The sequence below is a fragment of the Neofelis nebulosa genome, chromosome 15 (genome assembly GCF_028018385.1).
Source record: "Neofelis nebulosa isolate mNeoNeb1 chromosome 15, mNeoNeb1.pri, whole genome shotgun sequence".
Lineage (NCBI taxonomy): Eukaryota > Metazoa > Chordata > Mammalia > Carnivora > Felidae > Neofelis > Neofelis nebulosa.
In genome coordinates this window covers 73,929,994-73,955,499 of record NC_080796.1, presented here as the reverse complement: position 1 = coordinate 73,955,499, position 25,506 = coordinate 73,929,994, and the positions used below count along the sequence as shown (strand labels likewise).

The 25,506-nt window shown below is 59.8% G+C and overlaps 1 protein-coding gene across 3 annotated transcripts; it reads right to left on the bottom strand.

Moving 5' to 3' along the window:
* Nucleotides 1-231: 231 nt before the first annotated feature.
* Nucleotides 232-25,477, bottom strand: SMG5 (SMG5 nonsense mediated mRNA decay factor). 3 transcript variants are annotated; one of them, XM_058702457.1, is made up of 22 exons: nucleotides 25,231-25,477; nucleotides 21,480-21,578; nucleotides 20,845-20,968; nucleotides 20,324-20,442; nucleotides 18,203-18,292; nucleotides 17,178-17,362; nucleotides 16,428-16,506; nucleotides 14,217-14,342; nucleotides 14,077-14,145; nucleotides 13,723-13,931; nucleotides 12,929-13,066; nucleotides 12,210-12,794; nucleotides 10,359-10,534; nucleotides 9,314-9,389; nucleotides 8,568-8,743; nucleotides 7,370-7,528; nucleotides 4,144-4,203; nucleotides 3,555-3,714; nucleotides 3,048-3,138; nucleotides 2,145-2,219; nucleotides 1,698-1,836; nucleotides 232-1,507 (listed from the first exon to the last, which is right to left on the bottom strand). In XM_058702457.1, exons 1-22 carry the CDS (start codon nucleotides 25,302-25,304, stop codon nucleotides 1,424-1,426), a joined length of 3,093 nt encoding a protein of 1,030 aa, XP_058558440.1. In that variant the 5' UTR covers nucleotides 25,305-25,477; the 3' UTR covers nucleotides 232-1,423. The 3 variants fall into 3 exon arrangements, with proteins under 3 accessions (XP_058558440.1, XP_058558441.1, XP_058558442.1); XM_058702458.1 differs by having other exon boundaries at nucleotides 17,178-17,267; nucleotides 20,324-20,480; nucleotides 25,231-25,476; XM_058702459.1 differs by lacking the exons at nucleotides 21,480-21,578; nucleotides 25,231-25,477 and having other exon boundaries at nucleotides 20,324-20,480.
* Nucleotides 25,478-25,506: the final 29 nt, after the last annotated feature.

Here is a 25,506-nt window from a genome sequence, read left to right as displayed (position 1 = left end):
TGGCTCAGTCAATTAAGCCACGGATTTCGGCTCAGGTCGTGATCTCGCCATTTGTGAGTTCAAGCCCCACATCGGGCTCTGTGCTGACAGCTTGGAGCCTGGAGCCTGCTTCGGAGTCTGTGTCTCCTCTCTCTCTGCCCCCCCCCCCCCACTCTCTCTCAAAAATAAATAAAAAATAAAAAATATGTATTTAAATTAAAAGTGTACAGAATGGCACCAGGAGACAGGGAGTGGGCTCCGAGGGGTCTTTATTAAGTGATGCCTTAGTCTCAGTCTCTGCCAGGGACTGGGAATGGGGGTGACCCCACTCCCCCTGGTTGTCCCAGACACGCGGTCTTAGAGGAAGGAGACAAGAAACCTGCTTTCCTCTGAGAACAGCCTGGGAGGAGAGGCTAGTGCTGGGGGAGGCGGCAACAGAGCCAAGACCCCCAGGCCCCCTTGGCCAGCCCCAGGGAAAGGGACCCTAGGGGGTCCTGGCCGGGGCCCCCCCACAACCTGCACTCGATGCTCCACCCACCGCCCTGAGCTCTTCATGATCTCAGCTCCCACTTCACCTGCCACTGGCCCCGAGAGCCCCGGCTCAGCCCCTCCAGGACAGCGGGCCCCTGACCGGGCAGCTTTAAGGGCCTCGCCAAGACAGTAAGGGGGCCGGCGGCCTCACACCGCACCCTCTCCTCGTACTGGCATCCCACTCGGCCCCGCACACGCCCACTGGGCGGGTGGGCCCAGGAGCCCTCACTGGCACACGGGCCTGCTCCCTGCCCTGGAACCGGACAGATGGAGAGAAAGCAGACGCGGGGCAACTGGGTGGGCGGGCCCCTGCGGCGGCAGGGGGGTCGCAAGCCCTGGCTCTGCTAACGGTGCGGGCAGCTCCAGGCCCCTCTTCTCGAAGAGTCCCCAAGGCTCCAGAGCTGCCCAGCCTGCGCAGAGGGAGAACGGGAGGTCCTTGAGGAGGAAAGGGTCCGCACAGAACCAGTCAGATGTCTGGTGTTACCCAATTCTTCCCCCAGTGCCGGAGGGTCCGCCCCGGCCCCGACCACCCTGCACCGTGAGGAAGAGGGGCCCTGCCGCCCCTCCCCCTCGGAGGTCCACAGACCACTCCCGTGGAACACAGACGCCCGTGCCTGCCGCCTGCCCCCAGGGACAGCAGGGGGCCGAGGCAGAAGGGCGGGCTGGGGGCCCACAGGCCTCTCCTGCTCCAAGCACTTCCCTTGCTTTCCTGACGTCTTGACAAGGGGACCCGCCCTCCCGGCCGGCTCCGGGCCCTCCCTGCGGCTCCCGGGCCCTCCCTGCGGCCTCCTTTCTGCGTGCGTGCGTGAGTGAAGTCTGCGTGTGGTGGGGTGACTACAGGTGGCGGTCCTGGCTGCCAGGGAGGGCAGGAGAGATCTGGAGTCAGCCCCACTGCAGGGCCTGGGGGTCCATCTCAACCAATCTCCTTCCACTGCTTGTAGAAATCCAGAACATTCTTGATGTCCACACTGGCATGTGCAGCGGCCTGCAGGGCTGCCTGAGGAACGGGAGGGGGGCTGATGGTGGGGGCCTGACCTCCTGAACTCCAGGACCATTCGCAGGGTGAGGGGAGGGGCGGCAGAGGAGGAAAAAGTACCCGTATAGAGTAGTCTGGGGGGGGGGGGGGGGTTCTACCCTGGCACCCCTTCCCCGTTCACCCCCGCCCCCCAGGTCCCCCTGTGACCCACCTGCATAGGGCCTGACAGCGCACTGGGGTCATCCAGTGGGAGGCCCGTGACAATGGTCACCATGCCGCTTGGATCCTCCTCACCTGCCCCCTGGGCCAGGGTCAGCTGTTTGCAGCTGTCCAGGATCTTATAGAGGGTCCTGGTAGGAGGAGGAGGAAGAGGGTCGAGCCCCGCATTAGAACCTGGACTCCATGATCACCAGGGCACGGGGGAAGCTGGGGACAGGGAGGGCAACAGGCAGTCAGGGGCAGTGTTTCTGGAAGGTGTCCAGCGGGCCCACGTACACTGAGCAAGGACACCAAGACTCTCAGGGCGACAGGGGGTCTGGGGCTGCAACTTCTTACTCCCTCTGAGGGGACACGAACAGGTGGCCCTGGGCTGGCCCTGCTCAGAGAGCAGCGAGGCAGCAGCGACCTGAGGCCCAGGAGCGCCGGGCTGACGTCTTACCAGGCATCTGCATCCTGCCTCTTCAGCTTGTGCCTCTCGAAGCTCTTTCCCACCTCTTTCTGGCAGCGAATATACCTGGGAAGGAGGCGGCAGAGGGAGGTGGGGGGTCAGAGGAGAGGGCGGGCGGGCGCCTCACACAAAGCACCTCATTGTGGCCCCGGGGAGGGGGAGGGGCGCCTCTCTCCCTTCGCAGCTCTGTTCGGAGCCATTTCAAAGTGGCTTCCTGGCGGCTGAGCCCAGCTTGCTTTTCCTCCCGATAACACGGAGCGAGCGGAGCGTTTGGTTCCTCCCAGGGGAGGAGCTGGAAGAGGAGAAGCGGGCGGATGCTTTTCAAGTCAGGGCTTCTGGAGACCAGGCCCAGACAAGCGGGCTTTGTGCAGCTTCCTGGGCAGGCAGAGGCAGAGGCGGGGGGAGCAGGGGCCGGCCTCTCCCTCTTCTGCACCCGCCGCCTGCTGCTCTTCTGGCCCCAAAGCCCAGAAAGAAGGGCCTGTACTGGACAGAGCGCCGACCCACCGCCACCTGCTCGTCCCTGCACAGCTCCGGCGGGATGTGCGCAGGCCAGAGGAGGCACTCCCAGCCCGGGAAACTCTGCCACCGGCCCGACCCTAGAGCAGGAGCGACTCCTGCAGAGGAGCCCGCAGCCTGCAGTCAGAGGTCTGCCCCCATCTCCCTGGTGATGCTCTCTCCCGGCTGCCCAGAGGCAGACACACTGCAGGTCAGAACGCCCCACGGGGCTCCAGGCCCACCGACCACCACCCTCCATCCAGTCTCCGGCCTGCCTTCCCGCGCAGTGAGCAGGATTACAAGCGTGTGTCTCACCCAAGGGAGCGAGAGCAAACATGCGTCTGTCGACTGGGAGACCGACACGGGGCACAGGAGTCACCCTGCCGGGGCCCCACTCACCTGTTTCCTTTTTTAAACTCTGCCTCCAGGTATCGGATCCCATCCCGGGCCCCTGGGTGTTCCTTCTTCAGCAAATCCAGGCCGTCGATCACTGGTGGGGGAGGTGGAGGTGGGGAAGGACAAAACACATGAGCCCGTGCCTTGGTGGCGTGGGGCCCTGCAGGAGGCCATCTGAGCCCATTCTAGCACGTGCTGCAGGGAAAGCGGGGACTGTGGCTCCTATGGGGCTCCCGAGGCCTTTCAGAGTACAAGCTGCGAGCAATGTACCTAGCGATTTACCAAGTGAGTTCACTTAGACTTTTCTGTTTCTCCCAACTGTCTCATAAGTCAGAGTTAAATAGAGATTGTCACACACACTTCATAGCTGAAGAGACTGAGCTTTAGAAAGGTGGCATGACTTGACTGAGGCCGCTGTGTGTAACCTGGGCCCCCATGAGGGTCCCTCAACTGTAAACCCAAAGCCTCTCGTGGCCACACCCTGTCCCACCACCTGCCCAGTATGCCTACCTGTCCTTGGGATGATGACAATGAAGCGGCCACTGGTGGCCAGCTGGCGGATAACCGGGAGGTGGTGGCAGAGGGCCTGGGTGTCGGGGACGAGGTAGGGAGACATTGCCGACTGGGCCTTGGGCTGCTGCAGGCTCCCTTCTAGCTGAGAGACCTCGAGCTGGGGAGAGAGGCAGAGTGTGGGGCTGCGTGGGCCTGCAGCCTGGGGCAGGCAGGGGGAAATGGAACCCAAGAGGGTTCTTGTGCGGACGGGGGGGGACTCCTGTACCAAGGGCCTTGGAGAAAAAGGAGACAGAAAGAAGGGTAAGGTAAAGAGAAAGACACGGAACAGACCAATGAAGGCCGAAAAGGGCATTAAGACTCAGGAAACGAGAAAGGGAAGGTGGTCTGAGAAGTGATCTGGGTCAAAGTAAAGGCCACTATGGAATGGGGAGGCAGAACAAAGCAGGATGGGGGGTGGGAGGCATGGATCAGAGCAGGGGTGGGGGTGGGGGGGACAGCAGGACGGGGTGGGGGGTGACAGAAGGACGGGGTGGGAGTGCGGGGGATAGGAGGACAGGGCAGGAGCACCCGAGCCCTGACCACTCACCTGGAGTCGTAGCTGGGCCATGTCCCGCATCAGCCTGTTCCGACGCGCTTCCTCCTGAGCCTACGAGGCAAAACACCACGTGCTAAGCTTGGGGCCAAGAGCTGGGCCCATAACCCTTTCCGCAGCCATCGAGAGGTTTAAGAGATCATCCAAGAGGAACCGCCAGGGTCGGAAACGGGTGGGGCCTCATACAGAGTCAGCTCTTGCTCCTGGTGGTGAGGGAAAGGGAGGCTTGGGAGAAAATCGGTTTCTCCGACGGGCAACTTGTGAGCAGACACCCCGGGAGGGAGCAGGACGGCGGCCGGCTGCACGGGACTGTTCATCTCTGCTCCGCCCGACCCCCCTCCGGGGCTGCCTCCATCACCGCCCACCTGCCAACTTCCCCAAAGCACCAGCTCCAGCCCAGACGGCCCCTTCCTCTCCTCACAACCTGCCGCCCCCCAAGCTTGGTAACAGGCCACCGCCTGCCCAAGTCAGGAGGCTGAGCTGGCCGTGACTGTTCCTTCCCTCTCTCAGCTCCTGAAGTCACCGCTTTCCAGTCCGGTGACCGCACCTCCTTCGTCACCCCCTGCACGATCGCGGTCTAGGCCGGTTCCTCCCGCCCTGCCGAGCACAGCCTCACTGGTCCCCGCCTCCACCCCAATCCACTTTCCCTGCCTGCAACCAAAGCAATGCTGCCGACGCCGTCTGGTGCCCACCGTGGTCCTGACTAAAACCCTCTGGTGGCTTTCCTTGGTCTTCCGGAGGATGTCCCAATTCCTTACTGGGGTCTAGAAGATGAGGTTAAGGATGGAGACTTATCCTAAAAGATACTGGGGGGGGGGGGGGGGGGGGGGAGCCACTGAAGGCTCTCTGATGAGCAAAGGGGTGTCCTCAGAGCGTGCTTTAAGACATTAACCTCAGTGGGGGGAAGGCTGGGTGGCTCAGTCGGCTAAACATCTGACTTCAGCTCAGGTGATGATCTCACAGGTTGTGAGTTCGAGTCCCACATTGGGCCGTCAGTGCAGAGCCTGCTTTGGATCCTCTACCCCTTCCCCGCTCGCTCGCTCTCTCTCTCTCTCTCAAAAACAAACATTTAAAAAAAACACATTAACCTGGAACACACAATCCCACTCCAACCATCAGAATACACGGCTAACACGGATCTGGACAAAGTCAAGTGAGCAACATTCTACAACATAAGCGACCGATACTCTTCAGAACCACCAAGGTCCTGAAAGGAAGACTGAGGAACTGTCACAGACTGCAGCAGAACAAGGACACGTAAGAACCCAACGTGATGTGGGAGCCCAGAAAAGGAAACAGACATCAGCGGGAGAACTAGTGAAAATGAACGAAATCTACCGTTAACGGTGTTGTCCGGTCCCAACACCCTGTCCTGACAATCACACTACGGTTCCGCGGTACGCACCTACCCCCCCCCCCCCCCCCCCCCCGCAGAGTCCTGCACAACAAAGAACAGCCCCTTGGAGAAACACCGGTGGCGGAAGCGAGGGAGACGCGCAAGCCTGTGTGATGGCCACCTTCCGACAGGCCCCGTCGGTGAGAACGGCTAACGCGGTCACCGTAGAAGTCGAGCGCAGGAAATGAACGCTCAGGCTGGAATTGGAATCGGGACGCACCACGTTCCAGAGGGGGCTGGGGGGCGCCTGAGGCGCAGCGCAGGGGGCGGGGGTCCACCCGGGGCCAGGCAGCTCGGAGAGGCAGAGGCGGGGCTTCCGAGCCCCTCGGGGAGACATGGGTCCCTAACCCGAGTCGATGCTGGAGCCTCAGGGCAGAGCCAGTCTGTCTACCCCCAGCCCCGGCTCTGCCGCGGTCGCTCCCTCTCGGCTCACGGTGCCTCCTCGTCCAGGGCAGGAGAGCGCAAGCACGCGCCTCACGGAGCCGCGCCAAGGGTTGACCGAGCGGCCGCAGGCGAAGCGGGCTTTGCACACAGCCCTTGCCACGGCTGGAGGAGAACGGTGTGGCCAGACCACGGTGCCGAGGGAGACACCCCTCAGGGCGCACATCCGCGGCCGAGGCAGGGCCGGGCGCGGCCCCCAGCAGGCGATGTGACCTGGTGTCCGGAACCACCCGAGCGAGCGGGGCTTCCAGGAACGCCCTCTCCCCTCGGAACAGTCTTTGGGAGCTTCAGGCTAAAGGAAATGCCTACAAAAACTAACATTTTTTTAAAGCTGTGTAATTTCCCCAGAATTATTTTTGTAACTCTGTGTTTTTCTCTACAGAACAGTAAAAGCCTCAATACGAAAGGTTTGTTTTTAACAGAACGTGCCTGCTTTGAACACAGCGAAGGGAGTTTCTGGGAGCCTGTGCCCCTTCCCAGCCAAGCAGAGCATCTGCAGGAACGGGGTGCTCAGAGACGCGGGGAGGCCCGGGGCTGGGGAAAGGAAGGGCACAGGGGAGGGGACCGGCTTGGGACAAGCAGGAGCCCCCAGGCTTTGGCCGCGACGTGTGGGCCAGGCTGCAGTGCCAGGGCCCTGGCCCCCTCCAGCTCGGGGCAATGCGGGCCTGACCGTAGAACCCCGAAGGTTGCTCGCGGAGCATCAGCCAGCCTCACACAGAAAGGACCACCTTGTTCGCCGCCATAGCCCCACTGCCTACAGGACCGACTGGGACAGGACGTCTGGCACGGCGCAGACGCTCAGTCAGAATTCGGGGACTGAACTACCCAACGCAGAGGAGGCTGTAACCCCAGGACTGTCCTACTCTATGGGGCTGCTGGAGGTGGGAGTGACCCTACACGGCCTCTGGTAGCCAGACAACCCCCCCCCCCCCCCCGCCCCCAGGTCCCAGTCTTCATCCCCTAGAGAGGAAGAAGGGTTGGGAGCACCTGCCGGGCATACACCCTGCAGTGGGCAGGGTGCCTGAGACACACGGCCATCCTGTGCCACACAACAGCCCCAGGTCAACCCCGCCGACGCCATGTAACTGCTAGGCAAACAGGCTTAGCGAGGTCAGGTGACGTGCCCAGCTCAGACCCGGAGCAGACAGACAGACACGGCCCTCGACCCCCAGGCGGTCTGGACGCAGGCACCTCTCACTCCCCACCCCCTGGTCCGCCCGCCACTGCCCTCCCTGCACCCCCTCTCCCCGGGCTCGGCGTCCCAACCCCACTCGGCACACTCTTCCACCCAGGGCACCCCCATCTGTCTGGGCCCCTCGGGCTGGCTTCTCCGTGAGCCTGGCAGGGAGCAGAGCAGGCAGGGAGGGAGGCGGGCCGACTCACCATGCGGATCTGGGCCTGGGCCTGCGGCAACACGCCCTCCTGCTCAGACTGGGCGATGCTGACGAAGATGCCGGCCTCCGCGCTGAACTGCAGGATGCCGCCTTGCAGGCGGGCGACGAAGTGGCCAAAGCTGCGGATGCAGCAGATGCGCACGACCGACTGAGGGGACACAGTGGTGGGGGGGAGGGGCTGAGCAGGGCCCCCCAGCCCCACCCCACCCCCGGCCCCTGCAGCCCAGCCCCTCAGCCCACAGGGGCTCCTGGGAAGGGCCTGCGTTCCGCGGGGTAGGAGAGGGGAGCACCGAGGCCCAGAGCCTCTGGTGCCAGAACAGGGACTCCTGGGAGAACCAGAACTCGGGTGAAGACGGGAGGCAGGGCGCCGCACTGGGAGCGAGAAAACCGGGCACTAATGCCACCTCCCTCCTCAGGACCTCGTGCGTGACACGAGGGCATTAAGCTACACTGACATTTCCAATCTATTTTTTTGGTGGGCACGACGACTCCTTCCCCTCAGACAAAACCCTTCTCTAGGATCCTAAAACGTAAAAGACTAAAGCCAGGCTTCTCTGGCTGGAGAGAAGCAACCAAGAGGCTCGTGTGTGTGTGCTGGGAGGCTGGCTCGCCTGGCTTTCCCCAGCTGTCCCCAGATGGCCCCTGTGGTGACGCAGATTCACGGGTGACCGGCCTGGGGCACCTGGGTGGCTCAGTCACTGAAGCATGCGACTTCAGATTAGGTCATGATCTCGCGGTTCATGAGTTCGAACCCCTCATCAGGATCTGCACGGACGGCTCGGAGCCTGCCTAGGATTATGTGCCTCCCTCTCTCTGTCCCCGCCCCCCCCGGCTTGCGCACCTCTGTGGACGCGCACGCTCTCTCTAATGTCAAGTAAACACACATATGTGTGTGTATAAAAAGAGTAACTGGCCTAGATGAGCAGCACTATCTCTTCCAGCCCTGAGAGTCCCTGTTCCGCCCTCTATAAAAGGTGGATACAGTGGAGCAAGGCCTGTCCTACACCAACTCGCCTGTAGACGAGCATCCTGCCAAGAGGAAAGCGAGCTGCGTGGCTCTCAGGAGGAAGCCCGCCCAGCCCAGCCCAGCCCAAGGACACTCTCCCTGCCTGGACGGTAGGGCTACCTGCTTTGCTGCCAGGTGAGACTAACAACGGAAGCTGTGGCATGAGAAAACCCATCCTCACCTCTTCTAAGGCGCTGAGCAGGGGCCGATCTGTGTCAAAGTTAAAGCGTCTATGGGCGGCCCGGAGGGGAGGCAGGTTACGAAGGGCCGTGTCCTCTGGGAGCAGCAGGCTAGAGGGCAGGTCAGGCAGTTCACCACCTTCGAGAAGGTCCTGGACCTCGGGACACAGGGCCAGGCCTGGGAGAAAGAAGACACGTGAGACCACCTGCCCTATGGAAGCCCCCGGAGGACACGGCCCTTCTTCCCCTTGAGAACAGAGAGGTGGACACACAGGGCCATCCGCCCGGCTCGGAAAGACCAGAGCTGGTTGGGCAGGGGCAACAATGGCTCGGATGGGGAAGGCTCCCCGACAGCAGGTGGAAACGAGGAGGGCACGTCTCTCAGGCGAGGCCAGAGGTGGGGAAAGCTAGAAGGCGACAGGAGAGAATGAGCTCTGGAGGCGGAGGCTGACTCAGGGACGGGCACGGGCACCAGCAGCCGGCGCTGGCTCCCAGGCTCCCCTCGCTGCTCCCGCCCATCCCTTGCCTTCCCCGGGGAGCACACTCCCTGGCCGACCGGCAGGGCAGTGTCGGGGGAAACCGGAGACGCAGACACCACAATGGCCGCTGTGTGTCAGGGTGGCTGGGCAGCGAGGCCCATTAAGCTCCTTACCCCCAGGCTGGGTTACCAGGAAGGGGGGGGGATGGGCTTTGTGGGGCCACTGCGGAGGGAGAGGGGAAGGGAGGGTGGTGCCAGGGCCTCACTCACCAGACTCCTGGAGTTCACCGGCAGCTGGCAACAGGTTCAGCAACACAGACAGGCGATTCCACAGGCTCTGAGAGCTCTGGGGGGGGAGCGGACAGGAGCGAGAGGAAAGTGCTACACCTGGGGTCTGGGGCGATGGCCAGGAGGGAGCTGACGGGAAAGTTTACGAGAGAGGCCGGGGACGGGCTCATGGAAGACTTGCAAAATAGGGAGCTGGTCCCATGAGGAATGAAGGGGGCCCATGGGCCCAGCTGAACTTCATCACCAGCTGCAGCTTTCGTGGGCAGGGGCGAGACCACAGGAAGGACCCTCTGGATCTTGGGAGCGGGAAGAGCTCGAGTGCGGGGAAGGCACCCCTCCGAGCCCCCACGTGCCCATTGTGGGGCACCCGTGTGGAGACATGACCCCGCATCCCCGCCTTCACCACACCTCCCTTGATGACCAAGGACGGTGAGTAACCAGCTGCCAGCAGACATAAGCACACACCCAAGGGCGTGCCTGGCCTTGACCCAAGGGTCTTCGCGGTGGAGCGGAGCGCTGCTGTGATAAAACACCTCCGGGCCAAGGCCGCAGGGCCATCGAGGCTCAAGACAGCCTGGACCTGAGAAGGCGCCGCTGCCCCGCTGTCCTCCACGGCGCCAGCCTGACACCTGACTCTGCTGCTTCCCCACCCCAACACCTCCGCCCCCGGATCCTGTCTCCGCGGCCCCACTCGGTGTGCTCTCCTCCCTCTGGACTCTGGGCCCGGGATCAGAGACCAGTCCCCACCCCCCCCCCACCCCCCCGCCCCGTCCCGCATTCATCAAGCCTGATCCCAACCACAGGCATAATGCCCAGCGCTATGGACACAAAGCAGAATAGGCAGCTCTTGCTTTCCCCGTTCAGAGAATTTGTGTCTCAGCCCAGGCCACAGGCTCTTGAAGCAGAGGTCACATCTAACCCTTTCCCCATAAAAAGCCTAAGGGCCCAGCACAAAGCAGGCGCCTGACGTGCTGGAACCATGTGAGGGGGCCCCTCCCCCCACCTCCCAACACCCCCGGAGCCGCACCTGCGCACACACGACGATGAGCTCCGGGTTGGCCCGCAGCCAGTCCAGGAAGACCTTGACCGCAGGAAGCAGGCCTTCAGCCGCCAGCACCTGCAGCTTCTCCTGGACACTGCGCTCGTTCCGACAGGAGCGCCCGCTGGACTCGCTGCCCTCCGACTCGGAGCCGTCCTCAGAGGCTGTGGCGGGCAACAGAGAACGGGGTGAGCCGCAGGCAGGCGGCATCAGGCTTCAGCCCCAGGGGTGGGAGGCATGCTCGCCCGGACTCTTCGGAAGAATTCTGATGTGACGGATGGGGAATTCGCTACGCACTCTGCCTCATTTCTCTATACCCGCTAACGGGCTGCTTTCAAGCAAGGACCCTGGTGCCTTTTAAAACATGCTTCTTCCTGATCCCGGCAAATCTGTGAAGAGTCCGTAGCTGGTCGCTCGAGTGGTACTTATGAAGGACCTGCTCTGTGCTAGAAAGCAGGGCCGACACTCAGGAGGGGGCCACTGGGGGGGAGCCAAGGCACACAGAACTGAAGTACGCAGCCCCCAGCTGTCCACCTGTGCAGGTCAGAGCCCCGGGCAGGCCCCTTCGCCTCCGCACATCAGCCTCCTCGCTTCTCGGATTCATTCCCTGAGTCCCAACCACACAGGCACAGCGTTAGGTTCTGAGGACACAACAGACCAAGCACAGACTGCCCTGCCCTCAGAGACTCCCAGTCCACAGACGGCCTCACCTGAGTACTAAAGGCCTGGAAACCGTGGAGGGGCGGAGGCTACAGGAACCCACGGGAGAAAATCTAACCTAACCTTGGAAGAATCCCAGACCAAGCGATTTGAGGGAGAAGCCAGAGGGCAGGTAAGAATTAGCCAAGCCAACAGGCTCTGGGCAAGTGGGGGGTGGGGGGGGGAAGTACATTTCAGACTAAAGGAGCACGGGCCACAGATGCCTAGGGTCAAGGGACAGCACAGGGAGGACAACTCCTCCACCACAAGGGCTGCTGTGAAAATTAAACAAGACAACACCCAGGGCACCTGGGTGGCCCAGTTGGCTAAGCGTCAGACTCCAGTTCAGTTCATGATATCGTGGTTCATGGGTTCGAGCCCCGTGTCGGGCTCTGTGCTGACAGCTCAGAGCCCGGAGCCTGCTTCGGATTCTGTCTCCCTCCCTGTCTGCCCCTCCCCCACATTTGCTCACTCCCTCTCAAAAAAAATTTTAAGGGGCGCCTGGGTGGCTCAGTCGGTTAAGCAGCCGACTTCGGCTCAGGTTGTGATTTCACGGTCCATGAGTTTGAACCCCGCGTCGGGCTCTGTGCTGACAGCCTGCTTCGGATTCTGTGTCTCCCTCTCTCTGACCCTCCCCCGTTCACGCTCTGTCTCTGTCTCAAAAGTAAATAAACGTTAAAAAAAAATAATAATGATAAAAAAATAATAAAAAAATTTTAACAAGACAACAACCGACAACAGTCCAGCCCAGTGCCTGGCAGACAACAGGCTCAGGAAACACTCGCTGTGCCAACTGGGTGCCCCCCATGCAGGGAAGACCCTAGGAGAGAGCGGGGGTCCCTGGAGCCACCTGCCCCGGTGAGACATGGGCTGGCACCAGGGGGAGATGGCAGTGGTCGTTCGGGGAGCAAAGCCCCACACCCGCAGGGCGGGGGGGTGGGAGGAGGGGAAGACCACGAAACAGGCGGGGCGGCACAGGTGCTGGGAGTGAGGAGCCAGCAGGAGTGCGGAATCGGGGAAAACGCTCCCGGACAGCACCACGGGCAGAGGGCCGAAGGTACGGCAGCGAGCGCGGGGATGGAGGCACTGCGGCGGAGATGGCGTGGACCCGAGCAGGGCGAGGACCAGAGGCCCAAATACCTGGCTCCGAGGGCTTGTCCGCATCTCCGTTGACACAGGGCCTGCGGCTGGCCGCGGTGGGGGCTTCGGCAGGGGGCTGGAGGAGCAGGTTGCTGAAGGTGGGGGCCAGTCGGAAGCAGCGCTTGGTCTGGAACATCTGGGTGGACATGGCTTGTAGATTGCTGGCAATGCTGGCCTCGCTGGGGCCCAGTGGGCCATTGAGGGACTCGGGAGCCTCTGACCTGGGCCGAGGGGGCTCCAGGGCTGGGGACCGTGTCCCCTCCTCATCCTCAATATCTTCCAGGTCTGATCGGGACTCTTGGCTGTTCATTTCCGAGTCTGTCTCCGCATCAAAGGCCGTTCCCCCACCTTCCAGACTCTTGTCGGAGCCGCTGTCCGAGCCCTCGCTGGCCCTGGCCGAGTCATGGCTGGAGTCCGACTCAAAACCTTCACTCAGGTCACTGTCATCCCCAGCTCTGGGTGGATGGCGACGGCGGCGGAGGCAGGAGAGGCGGGAGAACTTCCGGCTCTTTCTGACCTCACCAGCTTGAGGTGCTGCGGGAGGGGGCTCAGGGCCTGGCGCCTCCTCCTTCTCCAAGGGCTCATCTGGGCGGACACAGCAGAGCCCAGAAGTTCTAGGCGCTCTCTGGTACCACCTCTAAGCACACCTGCTTGTTCCCCCTCCTCGACGACGCAGCGCCCCAGGCGACCCTTCCCCAGCCACGCCCCCATTCCCGCACCTGTGCCATCACTCTGGAACGCCGGCACGGGGTTCTCGCCCTCCTCCAGCTCAGCCTGTAGCCGTATGTTGACGTGATTGACGAGATGGGAGAAGAGGGCCAGGGTGAAGGCGATGGCCGCGCTGTACTGCTTGGATCCTAAAGCCAGGGGAGCCAGGCGTTAGGGCCCAGGGCTCCGACGAGCGGGCGCCCGCGGCTCCAATCCCATCTCGTGTTCTCAACCCTTCCAAGGATCCAACTACCCCTCGAGGCCTCCTCTAAGGAAAACAGACTCCTCAGGTCTCTGCATCTAGAATGTGCCAGCTCGCTCTGTGCCTCCTCGGGCAAGCATACCCTCTTGTGCCACGCCGTCCTCCCTGGCTCTGATGCCTTCACACCGGCTCCTCCTCGCAGCCCAAGCACCTGCACACCCAGCCCGGCCTCTCCCGCCCTCCCAGGCCGGCCCCACACACACCTCTGCCGGGAAGGCCCGCAGAACTGCCTGACTGCCCCCAATAGCAAGGTCTAAACTCGGTCTGCACCCTCAGCTCACTATCCTGCCCTCTCGTCCGCCTGGGTCACGGCCAAGACTGTGTCTGTGGGACTGGAAGGGGTGAAGATATGCAGTCGCCCTCGTTCGTTCACCAGAGCAACTTCAGGGTGGGGTTCCTCGTCCCTCGCGCTCCCACAGCCAAGCAGTGACACAGGTGGCGACGGCACTGCTCACGGGAGGAAGTTCGGGGATAAGGAGCTACGGGAAGAGCACCGAGGACCCCGGATGCCGGGGGGAGAGGGCAGGGCACACAGGGAGTCACCTGCTCTCTTCAAGCTGTGCACACCCATGAGACAGACGATGAGCATCTGGAAGATGAGAAGGTCCGGGAGGAAAGCGTAGCCGCCCTCGTAGTCCTCCTCGCCCTCGCTGGCCAGGCTGAGGGTGGGTGAGGAGGGCAGGTAGAAGAGGCACAGGTTGAAGTCCTCCAGGACCGACTGGCAGAGGGACGTGAGCTCCGCGTCCACCGGGCTGCGGAAGGGCAGGAGCGGCAGGGAGGTCAGAGATGCGGCCTGGGGCGGGCACCAAGAGCGGGGGACACAGGGAGACTTCGGAGAGAACCGCCCCGCCGGGGGCTGGCAGGACGCGCTCCGTGTGCCGGCCCTCTTCCGCTCACCTGCTTCTGGGCTGCAGGAGGCTTTGCAGGTACATGAAGTTCACCAGCAACCTCTTAATGTCTTTACATCTGGAAGGAGAGGAGCCCCAGGTAAAAGGCCGGCAGCCGCAGGGCCCCTGCGCCCCACAGGCCCTACTCACCGCTTCCTGCTGGGGGAGAGTTTCCGAGTCTCACACTTCTTTAGCTGGTGGTACATTTTGGCAGCCTTGTCATACAACCGCTTGAGATTCCCGTAGGCCCCCTCAAAGGACACCTCCGACTGGATGCTGTGGGAGACGCAGAGGGAAGCTACGGGCTCTTGGCGGCGGGGGGAGGGGGACGGTGCTCCGCTCTGTTTTAGGGAGCAATGCTTCTAGCAGTACAAGCTACCCCCAGCCTCCCCTCCCACGGACACACTCAGAGCGAAGGCCATCTTTCCAGATAAAATACAGACACGACTTCTAGATCAATCCAAATATAATTAATGCCTTCGCTTCCTCTATATTCACAAACTCAAGTTCATCACCGTCCCTAAGATACCCTTTGTCTTTTTTACAGTATAGAGCACTTAACAGGTAGCAGTCAACAAGGGCCGACCATGTACAAGGGTATTTACACACACAACTGAGTGTCCTTACAACACTCTTCTGAATAGGAGGAGTGTGTACGGAGTGGCCCCCACATGTCAGGCACTGCACCTGACCCTGTCGGCATATACGCACGAGAAGATGGAGCCCGGGAGGACAAGAATGCGGCCAAGGCCACACGGCCAACGCACGGTTGGAGAGGAGTCCCCAACCCAAACCTGTCTCACTACGGCGTCTACGTCACCAGCACTGTACTGTTTCTAATGTCTTTCCTGGGGGAAGAAACCTCTTCATCATAAAGAACAAGGTACAGAAAAGGATATCTGCTTGCGAGTAAAAGGTAGCCACAAATTTTTTGACCCTCCTTCCATCCACATGTGGGTCTTCTGCCTGCTCCCCTTTAATAGAGGGCCAGGGGGAGAGGACGACGCAGTGCAAGTGCTCTGACCCACAGAACACTGTGGAAGTGACTCGGCCAGCTTCCAGGCTTAGGCCATAAAGGACTGACATTCTATTTCCACATCTCTTGGGTCATTCTTCATTGTTGGGAGCTCTGAGCTCCCATGTAACACATCTATCTCTCTGCAAGAAAGACCACATGGCGGCGGGGGGGGGGGGGGGGGGGGGGAGGGGGGCAGATGAGCCTCGCTTCAGACCTATCGGCCCCCCAGGTCAGCTGAACACCAGCGACTGATCCTAGACAAGGCCACCAGGGGAAAAGAACCGCCCAACTGAGCCCTACCCAAATGCCTGACCCAGGAACGACGAGATGTGCTTAGCACACACAGCAGGGCAGGACCTTAGCGGGCACCTTCCAAACCTGGATGTGCTGGGCTCTCTGGAAATGATTCACCCTAAATCACAACCATGAGTGTGATGAGGGACCAAGGACAAGAGGGCATTCCCTGGAAGGCACGTGAGGCATAGAGAAGATACAGTGGAAGGCTACAAACCTGATAACTATATTTAAGAACGAATACAGTGGCATCCGTGGGGGTGAGGGTTGGGGGGTGTCCTGCACGGATTCAGAAAAGGAGACAGGCACCTCAAGAGCAAATACTCTGTTGATACAAGGAAGAGCTTTCCTGGACCAGGTGAACCAAGGAACGTGGCACATGGAATTATGAGGCGGGACCATATTTTATACTTTAGTATTTGATCAGCAAAGTTACGAAGACCAGCTTATTCCCTCTGCCTTGAAGCCGGGTTTATATCAGCCTGTCCCGCACGTGACTGGCTGCTCAAGTTTAAGGTGGCCCTGACTAGGCGGCAGCAGGTGAGTCCCAGCCAGTTTATGCCGACGACAGCCCGGTCGGTGGCACCCCCACCTACCCGGCCCCACTCGGGCATGCTGACTCAGCAGACTGCCCACCCGAGTCCAGGCCTCCGAAAACGATGTCCCTGATTCTGAGAGCGGAACGTCAGCACCAGGGAGGCAGCGAGCCACCCTAGCCCTAGCCCACCCTGTCATCAGGTCACCTCAAAACACTGAAGATCTACAGTTCTGCAGTTCTCGTCATCTGCTACTTCAGTAACATTTTACTGACTAGATCGAATTTACTTTCTTCAAGACGGTGGGCAGTGTTCCCGGCTGCCCCAGTTCCTACACATCCAGGTGGACTTGTGAGAAGCAGCAGGGCTGTGCCAGAGCGCCCCTGACGGGAGGGACCCCTCAGTCTCCGCTTCCCCTATTTCAGCCAGGAGCTAGAAAGGGAGGCGAGAAACCCGAGCAGGAGCAGCACGGACGTGACAGCTGGGCCGGGGAAGGGGCGGGCGAATGCTCACCAGCGGAGGTAGCAGTACATAGCTTCCACGTGGTAGTACTTGCTGCCCGCGAGCGTGCCCAGCTGGTTGAAGGGCATTCCTGGAGGGAGAGAGACGTCACGCGGTCTGCGGACCCGATACGCACCCGGAGCTGCCAGGACCAACGGGTGCCAAGCGGCGGCGAACCCGGGGGGAGAACGACGGGGCCTCGGGTGACGAGCAGCGGACTCTGCCGCGTCTCCAGGGGATCGCCGATCGCAGACTCCCTTCCTATCAGTCTAGTCCTGCCCGGCCTGGCCTACCGGGGATTTCAGCCCGCGGGGGTGTCACCCCCTCACTGGTGGCTGTGGCTCTCGCAGGGGTGATGGTACGTCACGGAGCCCTCTCCTCTACCCCGGCTCGGTTTCTCCCCTCTGAGCTCTCCTGCCTACGGGCTAATAATCCTCACCTCTCCCTATAATGGAGCCTTAGCTCTTCTCTCTGTGCCTCCTACGGGAAAAACAGCTGAAGTGGAGTTTCCTCCTCCCACAGAGACCTCGGGGACAGGGAAGCCATCTTCTCGTCCTTCCCCTCTGCCTCCCTCCTTAGGTCAAGACTGCATTTCTCTCGAGCGTGCGTTACGAGGGGGACAACGCACAACCGAGGTGAAGTGTGGCGGGACCGAGCGCGGGGGGACCTAGGGAGCCGGCGCGGCCTGCCTGCTGTCTCAACGTGGTCTTCCTCTTGGAAAATGCGGCTGGGGAGGGAGGCCCAAGCGGGGGTGCCACTTACCAATCTGGGGGGCTACTGACAGGGCTTGATAGTAAAATCTCTCAGCTAGCAGCTCGGTGTCTACGCCAGCTAATTCATTCTGATACCGTGCTGCAGGAGAGAGGAGGAAGAAAACTCCGTGATGCCGCGTTTCAGAAAAACGTCCCCTCGTCTGGGAGTCCACTCTGTGCAGCTGTAGTAAGAGCCTGGGAGGAAGATAGCTGAGCTAGGAGGCAGGCTGCTTGGGTCTCTGGCACAATCTTAACTCTGCGTGACCATGAACAAATCGTTGGACTCTCTCTTGCTTGTGGGTAGCTTCGAAACGTAGAGACTATTTGGTGTTGATAACAGGTTCTTGGTTCTCTCTCCCCAAGGAAGGGGACCCACGGCAGACGTAACTGCTTGCAAAGACCTCTGGTGTTTGGATCCAGAACGCAACTGGACATTACCGTCCTGTAACGTCCAGACCTTACTACGGACACCTGGTCCGTCTAACACGAAGCAGCTTGCCTCTCCCTGTGCGTACTGCTTATCAGAGGTCCAGAAGTGGGCTGGGGCCAAGGAGAGGAGCCTCAGGAAATAAAAAATAATCCTACAGCCCCCCACCAACAGCCTAATGAGGAACCTTTGGCTGCCAGGACTAGAGACCCAGGGGCCATCAAGCAAGGGAGCACTTTTTCACTCTGAGAAACATCTGTTGGGCAGGTAGGTCCTCCACGAAGTCTAACTTCTACTCCTCTAGGAGTCCATCAAGAGAAAACTCCAAAGGAGAAAAGCACCGAATTAAAACCTTCCTAACCCACCACTGAAACCGAGTTACCACTCAGACTTTCTCAAAGCTCATTTGCCTTCTTCTGTGTTCACTGAACCTTTCTGCTAACGGAAAGGCAGCGAGAAGAAGGGAACATCGAATGACTGAAGGAAAGAGTCACAGCGGCCAAACGTCCCCCTGCTCTCCCAGCACCTAAAGGGCGGTACCAACAAACGAAGCAGCTTTCCGCCTGTCCCGGAGCCCCGAACAGAAAACAAAGAGTTCAGATTCTTACACAAATCCCCCAGGTACATGAGACACCGGTGGCACGCCATCTGTGCCCAGTCCATCTCCTTCCCCGAGGCAGATACTGGCTTCTTGCATCCTGAAAAAGACAGAGAAACCTAGAAGTGCATCCCCCTGCCTCCTACCTGAGGGGAAACACCTTTCCTAGGTGGAGAAAGGAGATCAGAAATCCACCGCTAGTCTTGAAAAGACTGTGTTACGGGGCACAGAAGACACTCCTCCAGGACACAGGTCGACAGAGGCTCGCAGGTAGGAGTCCTTCCACAAACCAGAGGAGATAGGCTAGGGTCCCGGACCCAGGACGGTGCCCTGGGGAATGGCTATGTGAAAGGTCATCACAGAAGGCTTCTAGAAAGGACGAAGAGGAGAAGCTCCGGTGTCAGGACAGTCTTGGGTGTCCTGCCTGAGTGGTGAGGGGGACCAAAGCTGAAAGGTTTGGGTACAGACGAGACCCGCCCAGGAAGAATGGCCTGAATGAGGCCAAGGTAAGCGCTCCTGGCTTCCACCTGGGGGCGGAGGCCCCCCGCGAGAAGGCCGCCCACTGGACAGTCCGCCCACGAGGGAGACGGGTGAGCTTGCCTTGCATGAGGACAGGCGTGGCCAGAGCCCCATGTGCCGGGCTCTCATCCCCCCTCCCCCCAGCAGCTGTGTAACCTCAGAGAGCCTGAGCTCTTTGGGAGGCAGTTTCCTCACGTGACAGGGACCAGTCCGAGCGCTGTTCAGTGTCAACTTCACCGACCCTCCAGCAACCCCATGAGGTGGCCGCTCTCATCATGGAGAGCTGTCACACAGCGGGTAAGCGGCAGAGCCAGGATTCAAAAGGCAGACCGGCTCCAGAGCCCGTCCCCTTGTCCATGCCACCTTGCAGCCACTCTGCTGGCTGTGTGACTCCCACTCTGAAAAGCCCTTCCTAGTGTTTTCTACAGACACCTCTTAGCTGGCTGCATGAGAAAACATCGATGAAGAGGAAAACGGGAGTCTGGGGAACTGATTCTTTGAGGTAAGGGTTCTTCACCTGTTTTTGGACTGTGGACCCCACTGGCCATCTGGTACAAGGCCTGTGAGGGCGGTCTTAGGTTAGGTTGTTTTGTTTTTATTTTTAAAAGTTTATTCTGTGAGAGAGAGCAGGCAAGGGAGGGGCAGAGAGAGAGGAGGGAGAGAGAGAGAATCCCAAACACTGTCAGCTAGGAGCCTGACACAGGGTTTGAACCCATGAACCACGAGATCAGGAACTGAGCTGAAATCAACAGCTGTACGCTTAACGAACTGAGCCACCCAAGTGCCCCCCGTTTCGTTTTTAAATAATTTTTTGTAAATGCACGAAACGCAGTGCTGTGCTTCTGACGGGAGAATGCTACCGTGTGGTGGCGGGGTCACAAACCAGGACCCAGAGGGTGCAGCAGGGCAGGGGCACGGAGGTGAGAAGCAAGGGGCTCAGGGGTGGAGGGGAGGAGTGCCAGAGGGTGGCCGGACTAAAAAGAAAACCGCCAATGAGAGACGGAGGTACAGCACGGCCACCGACCCTGGGGCAGGTGCACGGAGCCACGTGCTACCGTGCAGAAGCGTCTGGAATCCCTGGACGTTTCCAAGACCTTCGGTGCTTACAAAAACACTGGGAAACAATCTCTGAAGTTAAAAGAAACAGTGCCAGGGGTGCCGGGCTGGCTCAGGCAGTAGGGCGTGCAGCTCTTGATGCCGGGGTCCTGAGTTTGAGCCCCATGTCGGGCATGGTAATTACTGAAGTACAAACTTTAAAAAAACAAAGAAAAGAAAAAGAAACAGTGCCAGCCAAACTCAACTGGGAGAAGCCAATAAATGTTATTAATACTGTCTTCCAGAGCCAGCCCCGCTCTAGATCATTCCATCCCTCCCTCCGACTACACCTCAGTCTACAGTCCCAGAACAAAAGAAACCCTCCTCTTCCCTGAGCATCTTCACCCTACGTCACGCGCTTGCTTGGATGAACCACACTCCACGAGCCGCGTGCAGGTCCCGCTAGCATCCTCCGGCCCGGCCGGGTCACAGGCTACGCCGACCCAGAAGAGTAAGAGGGCCAGACGTGGAGGCACAGACTGTTGCTCCTCAAGCCCACCTTTCAGACTTCACCGACCTGTGAGGGGGTCGCTGACGTGGGTCCAGTCGATGCAGCACTGAAGCTCCAGCTGGTAGTGGGACTGGATGTAGAGCAGCAGGTGCTGGTAGAAGCCAATCCCAGCCACCAGATGCGTCCTGTAGGCACATTCCAAGGTGCTGCGGCTGTGGATGTGCTGGGCGTCGGGAAAGGGAAGGGGCCGGCTGAGCAAGATGCTCAGAGGACGGTTCCCCCTCCCTAGCCCCTTCCTCCGGGAGGAACGTAACTTGTCTTCTTGGCTCTGAACTGCGCCCACACCTCTTCGCACTCATGAGTCATCCCCACACCCGCAGATCCACTTCTCCGGCCTCCCCATCTGGGATGAGGCTCCTTTCCTGCCCCGATCCGAAGTCCCCCTGCCCCCCTCCCTCCTTTCTGCCATCGTTTCCGCGGCTCCCCTTTCTCCAGCCGTGTCCTGGCCCACTTTCCTCGCTGTCTCCTCCTTTCTTAGCCTCCCTCTTTAGGCGCATTTCTTCTCAGGACCCGGGACCTCCCCTTACCTTTTTGTTAGTCTTGATAAGCTGAATAACTTCATAGTACACCTTTCTCCACAGCAGCTCCTCAGCCTTCCTCCCATAGTCCACCGGGTGCAGGAACATGAGCTTGACACAGAGCTCACGCAGCCTGCGGGCACAGAGGAGCACAAGAGACTGACCGTCCTGAGCGGAGCAAGGAGGCATCTGCCAATACCCGGCCGAGAAGTCCCTGTGCCTCCCGAGAGACGTCCAGGGTCAGTCGGCACGACCCAGGACAAAGAGCAGTTCTGGGGGGACAGTGGGAGCCCCAGAGGATAGAGGCAGGAACAGTAAGAACTGTAATAGTCTTCTTCTTCCCCTGCACATTTCTCTCCTTTTTTTCTGCCTCTTTACCCCATCTTTCTTCCCTGTCATGGAGCAGCATGGCCAGCCCCCCGGCTCCAGTGCCATTCGTGTGGCTCCAGTCCGTTAGATGCAGGAGCTTCAGAGAGAACGAGGGGTCCCCATCTCTTCTCTCAGGAAGGCCAGCGTTCACAGCCCGTTATTGTACCACGAGGCCAGGAGGTGAGAGAGAACAGGTGTCTATATGCGACAGAGTTTCAGGCGGAGAGGGGGTAGAGAAACCGTAAGGATCTGCGGTTCTGCAGTCTCCAGCTTACTTGTTCCTCAGGCTAATGTTCTCTGGTTTGAACACTTCTTGATAAGCGGTTTTGTTGCAAAGGATGAGGTCAAGTCGATGCACGGCCTCCACCACAGCCCTGGAGGGAAACACAGGCACGCAGTCCCTGAGCCATGAACGTGTTCACGCAGGCTGGGGGGCCCCCGATCCTGGAGGAGGAGCTACAGAATTAGGGGAAGTGGGCGGGCTGCAGGCTGAGCAAAACAAGCCGAACACAGTCTCCCTCCGAATGTAACAGCTCTCCATCCCAGGGGACGTTTGGCAACAACAGACGTTTCTTATTGTCTCCACTTGCCGCAGGGGCTTGAGGGTGTGGGAGGAGGTGCTACTGACATTTAGTGGGTGCTGCGAGACACCCCACAATGCACAGGACAGCCCACCACAATAACTCTCCAGCCCCAAACATCAACAGCCTCAAAGTAGAGAAATCTTGTGACATAAGAAGGTAGACTCTTCTTTTTTTTTTTTTTTTTTTTTTTTAACATTTATTCATTTTTGAGAGGCAGAGAGAGACAGAGTGTGAGCAGGGGAGGGGGCAGAGAGAGAAGACGACACAGAATCCAAAGCAGGCTCCAGGCTCCCAGCTGTCAGCACAGAGCCTGACACGGGGCTCGAACCCACGGACCTCGAGATCATGACCTGAGCTGAAGTCCGACGCTTAATCAACTGAGACACCCAGGCGCCCTAGGAGGTAGGCTCTCTTAATGCAAAGAGCCTACACTGTGATAGGCAGAAAATCTAGAGTTTGATCCCTGGCTGTGTCTTTCTAACTCTGTAACTTTGGGTAAAGTACCTAACCTCTTTAAGTCTTAGTTGCCACATCCATAAAAATGGAGAGAACAGTAGCAGCTACCTCAGAGGGCTGTCAGGATTCAAGGAAAGAATTTATATAGGACATTGATATATGGTAAGCATTCAATAAACAATGGAATGAATTAATTATGCAAGGGTTTATTACCTCTGATATAAAAGAAATGCATTCGTAGCATAAAATTCTGTTTTTGAAATAGTGGGAAATGGGAAAATGGCAGCGGGGGGTAGGGACTGAGCTGTTTAGGCGTAAGGTCTCCTGGATTCTGCTGAAGGAATTCTTTGATATTAGGGTGTAGGCTCTGGGTGCTGGGTAAAATATCTAGCTCATGTCCCAGTTCTCCCATCTGCAAAATGGAAATAATATCATCACCTACTTTGTGAGAGTTAAATTAGCTACTACACAAAGCACTCAGAACAGTGCCTCATACATGGGAAGTGTTCAGTAAGTGTTAGTTTCCATCTTTCCTGCTATAAGGCTAAGGAAGAGACTACAGACCCGAAGACAAAGGAAAGTCTACAATGGATGGCTAAGAAGCGCCAAAGGGAGGTGTCATCTCTAGAAGGGCGAAACCCAGAGGGTGACGGACAGCCGCCGTGAGAACAGGTGAAATCAGACACAGCTCTGGGCACAAAAGCTACCAAAAAGGGGAGAGTGATGATCCCCCAAACAATCCAAGGTTGTTTCGGAATCCTGAAACATGTGCTCCTGGGCGGGGGAAGTGGGCCACCGCAGGATGGCACCCTGTGCGGGCTCAGGTGGCTCACCACTCACGGCTACCTTGTACACGGCACGGTGACCGCCAGCACCCAGAGTGGGCGGCACGGTGACCTAGGCCTTCTCACAGGCAAACCCGAGCGCTCAGCATTTCTCCAAACACCCTCTGGGCCTGGAGAGGGGGGCCGAGCCCTTTTAGCCAGCCTGGCCCTTGATGGCAGGAGTGTGACTTACTCTGTGCCAGCCTAGTTCCCCAGGGCGGGGCTTTTTCATGTCAGTGCTGTGCACCAACGTAAGGAGTGTGCGCATACGTCTTTATGGACAGGCTTCAGAGTTCTCCTTAGATTCTTGATCCAGATAAAAGGTTAATAACCATTACTTTAGGAAGTTCTAATTGCAAATTCCTTTTTTAAAAAGTAATCTCTAGGCCCAACGTGGGGCTCCAACTCCCGACCCCAAGATCAAGAGTTGCACGCTCTACTGACTGAGCCAGCCAGGTGCCCCGAAAATCATCTTTTGTAAAGTCCGTTAACTGGCCTAATTAACTGGTATTTGCGGCCCTTCCAGCATTCCTTCTGCTGCTGCCTTTTCTTCGGAAGGGCTTTAAAACATTTCAGAATTTCATTTCTGTAAGCAGACTGTGGGAATTTCCCAAATTTACTGACGCTCAGAGAGACAGTTTCATAGTCTACCAACACATTTATCTTGGGCACGGCAGTCAGACCTTCCTCCCCCAGTTCCTTCCAACCATCACCGCGGCTTTAATAAAGGACAAAAACAGATACCTGCTGCCTCACGTTTATTTCCACCCCGCTCGGAGCCAAGAGCGTACAATCCCAGGCAGGGGTACCCAGGGGCACAGATGTAGGCCGCCTGTGCAAACGCATCACCTCCGGTCAGTCCGAGCTGTGAGGGTGGCGGCTCGAGAAAAGAACCAGATCTGAGAAGGATCAGGATGATCAGAGCTATTACCCGAAGCTGGAGACCAGAAAGGAATCTTGCAGGCAGGGCCCACGCTCTGACAGGCAGCGTGACATTCGGCAGCATGACGAGGCACACGTGCCAGCCCCAGCCAAGTCCGCGCTGGCCCTGAGACGGCGGGGGGGCAGCCCGCAGTGGGAGCCCCGGGGGCTGCTGGATCGGATCACTCTTCTATTTTTGGAGCAGCCTATACTCCCCTGTGCCTCTGCCTGACAAAGCCCCGGCAGGCAGGATGCCCACTCCAGGGAGAAGACAACGTGCTCTGGCCTCTTTCACTGCCAGGAGGGGGCCCCCTGCTCTGAGGGGGGTCTTCTGCAAACACCCCTGTTCTACAGAGCCTGAGCCCAGCCAACAGCCCAAGCCCTACTCCCCAGCGGAAAGCACAAAATTCAACTTGGTCTCAAACTTCACCCCGTTCTGACCCAGTGCTGGAGCCCATGTTCCGGCTGCACCCCCCCCCCCAAACACACACACCAACGCCCCGCCTCCCCTCCCCTCCCCCCCCCCCAATCCTTGACCCTGGGTGGGAAGACCTCATGCGGGCCTGTTCCCAACAGAGGGACGGGGGCTGGCGGTGTCCTGAGGAGTGCCAGTGGCTCTGTGGAAATCAGAAACCAGGAATGGAAGCTGTCTGGCAAGACACCGTAGTCATGAGGCTGGGAGGAAGCAGAGGACTCAGGATCAGGAGTCCCCGGGTGCCCTGAAATGGGCTCCCATGACCTAAGGACACTCTGGACTCAAAGCCTTTCGTGGCCCGTCCAAGCCAACACAACGAGCCTTCAGTCTCTCCCCGTCTCTTCATTCAAACTCCCCCCAAAATTAGAGCCACGAGGGGCTTCAGAGCGCATCCCACCCCGGCCCGTCCTCTTCAGGAGGCCCAAGGTCACACGGCGAGCGGCGAAGCGCCCGGCCCCGCGGACCGCAGCCCAGGGCTGTCCCCTCCGCGTCCTGCGGGGTTCGGGGCGCCACTCCCTTCCGGGTTTGCTCCGTCTGCGCCCCTCCCTCACCTCCCGACCCGCCCGCCCGCCGCACAGCCGGGGCCAGCCCGAGGCTCCCGGCCAGGGGCCCAGCCCACGTGCTTCCCCAGGCCGCCCGGCCCCGGCCCCGGCCCGGCCCCGGCGCCCACCCCCGCCCCGGCCCGCACCCGGGCCCCGCCCGCCGCGGCCCCGCCCCCGCGGCGCCCACTTCCCCCGGCGGCCGCACGCACGCCCCGGCCCCTCACCGGTAAAGCCGCTTGGTGTGGAGGACCTTCGCCTCGGGCTCGCTGCTCTCCCCTGGGGGGGGGCCTTGGCTCATGGTGGCCGGGTCCGGGGCGGCTCCCGGTCACAGGCCCCCGCCGCCCGCCGCTACCGTCACCACTGCCGCGTTCGGCCGGAGCCGCAGCCGCCACCGCCGCCGGCCCTGCTCGGCCGCCATCGCTGTGAGGCGGCTGCCCGCGACAGCTCCTCCTCCGCCTGCCAAATCTCGCGATAGTGGCGGCTCAGCGGCGGGCCGGCGG